This window comes from Copadichromis virginalis, linkage group LG11 (assembly GCF_057382275.1).
Source record: "Copadichromis virginalis isolate Kocher_CV1m ecotype Utaka linkage group LG11, C_Virginalis_male_GT1.1, whole genome shotgun sequence".
NCBI classification, from domain to species: domain Eukaryota; kingdom Metazoa; phylum Chordata; class Actinopteri; order Cichliformes; family Cichlidae; genus Copadichromis; species Copadichromis virginalis.
The window spans coordinates 7,814,111-7,821,928 of record NC_140628.1 but is presented as its reverse complement, the minus strand read 5'-3'; the positions used below and the strand labels follow the sequence as shown (position 1 = coordinate 7,821,928).

Sequence of the window (7,818 nt, the reverse complement as noted above, 5' to 3'; positions counted from 1 at the left end):
AACTTTGAGTTTTTTTGTGGAATTTTGGTTTATCTCCTCCCATTAAAATGAACACTGAGAGAGACTGTTCTTTTCTTTGTAACTAAGCAGACTTACAAATTCAACATACTTATTTCTCCAACTGTATGTATCTGTAAATGATGAGTTCTGTTGTGCACATTCATGCCATACACACATGTATACAGCATAAACTCCAACTGCACAATCTGACTACAGTTGGTATTATGATGACACTTAATGCATGTTTGGCTCTTTATTCTCTTTATATCCTCTTGATATATCTCATTAATCCCACTTTCTGTAGATGAGTTGGCATTTCGACATTTAAGCCCAAAGCTTAGAGATGCAGTGTGACAGAAGTTAATGGATGATGTTTGGATCAGACTCAAAGAGTCGTGATTATGTTCAGGCTGATTATAGGGTCATGCATTAGTCACCCAAACGGTGGACCATTGAGAGGAGAGAGAGGGAGGAAAAGATAAACAGATGGATCATCTGGGACGGCTTTGTTCATTCTGGGTTTGAGCTTCTCTTACACTTGAGACGTGTAAGAATTAATGACAAATTTCCCTGCAGTAATTGGACATTACTTTTTATGAAATTCAGTGCTAAATGTTTCACACACAGCAGCAATATTTGGAATATTTAGAGGCATTTTGAACGGACTGGTATCACAACACAGATTTAAGGTAAGTTTCGTATCCTATCATGACTAAAGTGGTGGATTTACCAGAAAACGTGTTGTGCTTTTGCTAAGAGATGTTGGTTAAGCAAATTGTAGTTATGTGAGAAAAAAACCCAAGTGTTTGAATGATATTTAAGTAGGGAAAATAACTGCAGGCACAGAGCCAAAGAGAGGCCAATAGTGGCCATCCTACATACACCCTTCTTAGAACTGGTTATACCCAGTAAAAGCTATTTTTCTAGCAGATTTTCTAAAAATAATTTCTTTATTATTTAAACAACACAACCACCTGTTGGAATTTGTATGGGCTACAACAAAAACTGTCCACATAATTAAATTTGACAGTAGTGTATGATCTGAAACACCTTCCTTGTAGCAGACTTCTATAAGGGACGGTTTTCAAGATGTAAAGTTTAAGTGAGTAATGGAAAAAAAAAATGTCTGACTTGGCTACTTAATGTCTGTCACCATTGTTGTGCGTCTGATGTTAGAATGATTACCAGCTACATCAATAGCTACATCAAACTCAAAGTCAAAAAGAGAAAGAAAATAACAGAAATAAATAGATTTTAAATCTGCATGCATTTATTATTATTATTATTATTATTAAAAACAGAATAAAAATAAGCCTATACAAAATAACAGCAGATTAACCTGGTTAACCGGAAAAGATTTAAACAGTTTTTTTTCCAACAACTCCACAGATTCAGCTAAAAGGAGCTAAACTGTTCCAAAACATTGGAGCCACAGACTGAAAAGCTCCCCTGTCTCCCCTGGTCTTCAGTCTTATGAGGGACAGCTAATAGATTTTGAGCTTGTGAGCGAAGACAGTAAACAGCATTGTGTTTAACAAGAAGTTGAGTCATGTAGTCTGGAGGTTGTCCATGCAAGGGTGAGAATATTAAAATTAATTCTAAAATAAACTGGGAGTCAATAAAGAGAATAAAATGTCAGCTTGCTTGCTAGAGTCTGTTAAGAGTCTGACCGTAGCATTTTGTGTTGCTTGGAGACATGGCTGAGATTTATCTGCTATAATCTAGGTGCAGTGACACAAAAGCCTTAACATTTCAGAAGAGTAGACTATAATTCACAATTTTGAAATATTCCTTAAATAAAAGAAACAGAAAAGTGAAAACTCACTGGTTCGGGATAAACAGTCAACTAGGGTGTATAGCCTATGCAGCTGGTGAGGCTTAAAAGACACATACAGTTGAATGTCATTAGCATAGAAATGCTAAAAAACGGCAGGCACAAAGATTAAATGATACCTACTTAAGGAAGCATGTAAAATCAGAATAACGGTGGACCCAGGATTGAACCTTGTGGAGGTTAAACAAGCAATCTAAGAGGAGAAGGTGTACGCGCGAACAAAATGTCCTTCTAGAGCAGGGGTGGGGAACTCCAGGCCTAAAGGGCCGATGTCCTGCAGGTTTTAGATGTGTCCTTGATCCACCACAGCTGATTTAAATAGCTAAATTACCTCCTCAACATGTGTTGAAGTTCTCCAGAGCCCTGTCATTTAATTCAGATGTGTTGACCCAGGGTGATATCTAAAACCTGCAGGACACCAACCCTTGAGGCCTGGAGTTCCCCATCCCTGATCTAGAAGAAAAGGAGGATGATGAATCTACTGATTATTCAGAGATAGAAGCCAAAATCTTGAATAGTAATCAATAGTATCAAAGACAGCACTAAATTCAAGCGGTATGAGTACAGAACAATTTCCTACATTAGGCGCCATTAGAAGATCATTGTAGACCTTTAAAAGAGCAGTTTCAGTTACATACTGGCATTGAAGTGTATGATGGTTAATATACAGCTAATATAAGAGGGTAGGCCACTCATCGATCACCATGTATGAATTTTTAATGTAATCAATCTTTTCAGACTTTACCATAACTACAGTCCAGCTCTTCAGCCAAATACCCACGTACCACCATGGCTATCATCGGCGCTGGCTTTGATGACCATTCCTTTAGCAGTGATGAGAGTTACAACCACCTCTTCATAGATACAGAGAACACTGAAGTCAAAGGCTTGTACTTCCAGCGTGGTCAGCTGCTCCGTGGACGTGATACTTCTTGGTTTGTGGATCCTTCCTTGCGGGCCCTCATCAATGTGGGAGGTATCCGGTATGCTTTTCCCTGGAGTACTTTGGAAGATTTCCCCCAGAGTCGCCTGAGTCACCTCCACTCCTGCACCACCCTGAGAGAGATAGCAGAGTTTTGTGATGACTACGACCCCTTGTGTCATGAATTCTTCTTTGATCGAGACCCTTTAGCCTTTCAGATGATCTTCAACTTCCTGGGCCGTGGGAAGCTCCACGTGCTGCAGGATGTCTGCAATGTAGCTCTGCATACTGAGCTGCTGTACTGGGGCATTGATGTAGGACAGATGGCACCCTGCTGCCACCACCGCATGATGTGCTCAGTGGATGAGGTGGTGCAGCACCAGCCCAAGGAGGAAGAGTGGAGGGAGAGGAGAAGAGTGATGAGAGCAAATGCAGAGCAGGGAAGCTTCTTCCACAAGCTGGGAGAAGCAGTGGAGAACCCCCACTCTGGTTTTGCAGGCAAAGTGTTTGCCTTCATGTCTGTCATGATGGTTGTGGTCACTGTAGTCAGCCTGTGCATCAGCACCATGCCAGACCAGCAGCAGCAAGAATCTATGGTATGTACCAACCAAAGCAATGGTGTGCACGACCATGTTTTTTTTTAACTCCAAATATGAAATGAGAGTTTGCACTGTGGCACAGTTTATGATAAATAAGGGTCATTTTGAACTGTGAATCATGCAAAGCTACTCTTTAAAGTCCCATTTAAAGCTCACAGTACGTATTGGTATTATCTGCATTTTACCAGCCCTGGTACACTAGATATTAAGTTTGAACTGCAATATTCTAGTGTATTGCTTGTATTGCAATACTATAGCTTAATGCTTCAGTCGGAGTGGAAGCATATTTTTTTTGTTAGTATTGGCCACTTTGGCCAGTGGGGTCATTTTAAGGGAAAATGTCTTAATGTGCAGCTGTGACTCAGGACGTAGTTTGAATTGTCTACAAGTTGGGATGTTGGTAGTGGTGTGCAGATCGATATTGAAATATCGATTCTTCTGATACTAGTAATTTATGTTCCAGAATTGATTCTCATATTAAAATATCAATATTTTAGTACTTTCTGGTAAATTTGTAGTTTATCATTAACAGGAACACAGTGTAGTGCCATATCACCCTATTAGAGCACTTCGCTCTCGCTCTGCAGGCTTACTTGTTGTTCCTAGAGTATTTAAAAGTAGAATGGGAGGCAGAGCCTTCAATTTTCAGGCCCCTCTTCTGTGGAACCAGCTTCCAGTTTGGATTCGGGAGACTTTTAAGATTAGGCTTAAAACTTTCCTTTTTGCTAAAGCATATAGTTAGGGCTGGATTAGGGGACCCTGAATCCTCCCTTAGTTATGCTGCAATACACGTAGGCTGCCGGGGATTCCCATGATGCATTGAGTTTTTCCTTTCTAGTCACCTTTCTCACTCACTATGTGTTAACAGACCTCTCTGCATCGAATCATATCTGTTATTAATCTCTGGCTCTCTTCCACAGCATGTCTTTCTGCCGGAGGTTTCTTCCTGTTAAAAGGGAGTTTTTCCTTCCCACTGTCACCAAAGTGCTTGCTCATAGGGGGTCATATGATTGTTGGGTTTTTCTCTGTATCTATGAAGCGCCTCGAGGCGACTTTTGTTGTGATTTGGCGCTATATAAATAAAATTGAATTGAATTGAATTGGAAAGAAACTACATCATTCAGGTCGTCTAAATTGGATGGAACTACTTCCGCTTACGCCTTTCATGGTCATATGCGAAATATGCCTGTATAAATGTGTCGCGGCCCCTGGCGTGCACACTCACAACAATGGCTGAGTGTAAACGGAGTCATGTGTGGACGTATTTTACCTCCACATAAAGCCAAGACACAGTTTGCCATACATGTGGCAAGACAGTGAGGTGTTGTTAAACACCTCAGGGTAAATCCTATCACAGAATATGATGAGCTTATGTTGAGGCGAACTGAAGAGAAGGAGAGGGACAGGTGCAGCTGGGGCAAGACAGACATCTCTCGCAGAGTCCTTTAGTGCTGCAGGCAGGCAACGTGTTCAAATAGCGCACAACTTCAGTTTTTTTTATTTCTATATGATAATTCTGCATTATTAAGCAATAAAAACAAGTAGTCTGATGTCCTGTAATCATTATGAAGCTATATTATTACAATTACATAATACAATTATATATTGTATTATGAAATACTGTACAATGAAACATTAAGTTTTTGTACACAGCATCAGTATCATCGATACCATGAATTTTACTTGGTATCTGATCAGAAAGCAAATCAGTGGTATCGCACATCACTAGATGTTGGTGGTTTACTCTGTCTTCTCCAGCCAGAATGTCAAAGTATCCAAGAGCAAAATACTGAACCTACCGCCCCCGGTGCATCCATCAGACTGCGATGGTGCTTAGGTATAAAAAAAATCGCTTACATGAATAGATGTATGATTGTGTGAATGAGGCTTTGAGTAAAAAGTGCTTTGATTGATCAGTCAGAGTAGAAAAGTGCTATTTAACCACCAGTCAATTTAATGTGACTTTAAAATTTGGAACAACCTTTAGAGAGTTGGTAAATAAATTCAGTTAGACCTCTTTGATCAGTCAGTACTTACTGTACTTTCGTTATGTTTCTAAGTTGAACCATGTGTGGAACTTCAAATTTGACCCAATGAATTAGATTCTGTAGTTTCTGACAGTATTTATAAGTTTTTAGTTTTATCCTTGTTTAGTTGCTCATGTATTTATTTGTTGCTACTAGGTAGATATAAAAAGAATTTATAGCTGCAATCTGCCACGTGCATGGCACCACAAAATTGCTCGGCTCACAGTTGGAACCACTGGCATCAGCAATTTTGTGGCAATTTTTTACAGATGGAAATTACCTTGACCAACACTATGTAACAATTAGCTCTCAAACCGGTCAAAATGTGGTCTGGTTTTCAAAGGGAAAACAGGCTACATATTAGCACAACCATCATCATAACCTTGGTGGAAGAAAGGTACTAAACTAGTGTTTTGCACCAATGCTGGTTATCAGCCTACAAGATAATTATTAAATTGTGTACATTTAGATCAATTAAATTTACCAATGGATTTCTGTCTTTTGTTACTCTTGCAGGGTGAATGCTCTCAGAAGTGCCGAAACATGTTCTTGGTAGAGTCGATTTGCGTGGCTTGGTTCACTTTGGAGTTTCTGGTGCGATTTTTCCATGCACAGAGCAAGCTGGAGTTCATTCAGGGACCACTCAACATCACTGATATAGCCGCCATCTTGCCCTACTATGTTTCCCTGTTTCTTGAGTTTAAGGACGAAACAGTGCACGATATTGTTGCTGGTGCAGGGAAGAGCACTCTAGATAAACTGGGTCTAATCCTGCGTGTGATGAGGGCCTTGCGTATCATGTATGTCATGAAGCTGGCCCGTCACTCTATGGGTCTGCAGACTCTGGGGCTGACCATGCAGCGAAGCGTGACTGACTTTGGCCTGCTGCTGCTCTTCATCTGTGTCGCCGTGGCCCTCTTTTCTCCACTTGTCCACCTTGCTGAAAGTGAGCTGGCTCCAAATGCTGCTAGAACCCCCCAGCTAATGTTCAGCAGCATCCCAGCATCATACTGGTGGTCCATCATCTCCGTGACCACCGTGGGGTATGGAGACATGGTGCCACGCAGCATTCCCGGCCAAGTGGGGGCGCTAATCATCATCTTAGCAGGGATCCTCATCCTGTCCTTCCCTTCCACATCTATCTTCCACACTTTTAACCGCACTTACAATGAACTTAAAGAAGAGCACAAGAGGCTGTGGAAGGAAGAGAGGGGTGCTGAGCTTGCCACTGGGGCTGAAGAAAGCATGAAAGAAAGAGAAACATGGCCTGATAATTGGCCTGAAACTGATTTTCTGCCTGATCTAGATGATCATTATTACCTCTCCATGAAAGACATTCAAATGCTGGATAAGAACACAAGCCATCAACCACTTATTGCTCCTGCTACATTTTGATTATATGAAAATACATTCCTGATGGGACTTGGTGTACACTCAGAAAAGCTGTAGGAGGTAGAAAATATGGATATGGACATTATTTTTGTGATGATTGTGATAGCAAACTGGAAACTGCACCTAGAACAGAAACAGCTGCATTATACTGATAACAAAACTTCCGTTCTCAGGAAGCATCTGCACAGACAGATGCTAACACAAAGCTAGCCAAGAACCGAAACTAATGTTAAGGCAGTGATGAGCAGTAAGGGTTGTTGCAATGCAGCCTTTATTTTTTTCTCTTCAAGTTCCTACAGTAGTGTTCATATGTAAATGGTACAAAAAAAATCATGTGTCCTAAGTAGGACAGGGATTTGTGTTGGTGTGTGGGACTGTAGCTTAAGGTTTATATTAACAGTGTGTAATACATTACTTTTTGAGTAATCATCCCAACATTGTTCACCTACCTTTGTCGCGTCTGCTTAAATGTAAATGTAGTGTATAACTGATTTATTATTTGAGTACTGTGAACATTTACTGTAATATACATTACCTAAACTTATATAGACTTTGGGTATGCATATTTATATGTGCTGTGAAACATGTCACGGTCCGGGGAAGTGTTATGTTAAACCTTGAATTTCTGTGAAACTTCCTATCTGTTCAGTCTGTGTTTGGGTGCGCCTTTTCGCTTCGGCCTTTCAGCCTTCTGACAAAACGATCCACAAATTCATTAGTTTCTTGGTCAAAAAGGGGATAGTGGGAAGTAGAGGCAGACAACTCCTTTAACAATAGTTACTGACAAAATGCTGATGCAACACTGTTTGTTGAAAATCAGTGTGTTTTAATGCTTTAATGCTATTAACCAGAAACCACTTTTTGTCCAACAAAGGGCAGACATGTTCATTAAACAAGCCCTGAAGAAAACTACAGCATGTCACTGTGGAAAGGATTTTCTCTGCTGCAGACTGCAGTACAATAATTACATAGTAATTGTTTCAGTGATTATACCCTGAAGGGAGACATAAATCTAAGATATGCCCACATTAGTTTATAGTCTTA

General features: G+C 40.3%; 1 protein-coding gene across 1 annotated transcript; it reads left to right on the top strand.

Moving 5' to 3' along the window:
• The first annotated feature begins 2,623 nt into the window (after nucleotides 1–2,623).
• LOC146698002 (voltage-gated potassium channel regulatory subunit KCNG4-like) lies at nucleotides 2,624–7,368 on the top strand. Its single transcript, XM_085472624.1, has 2 exons — nucleotides 2,624–3,352; nucleotides 5,899–7,368. The coding sequence occupies exons 1-2, from the start codon at nucleotides 2,624–2,626 to the stop codon at nucleotides 6,775–6,777; spliced, it is 1,608 nt and encodes a 535-aa protein (XP_085328750.1). The 3' UTR covers nucleotides 6,778–7,368.
• Nucleotides 7,369–7,818: the final 450 nt, after the last annotated feature.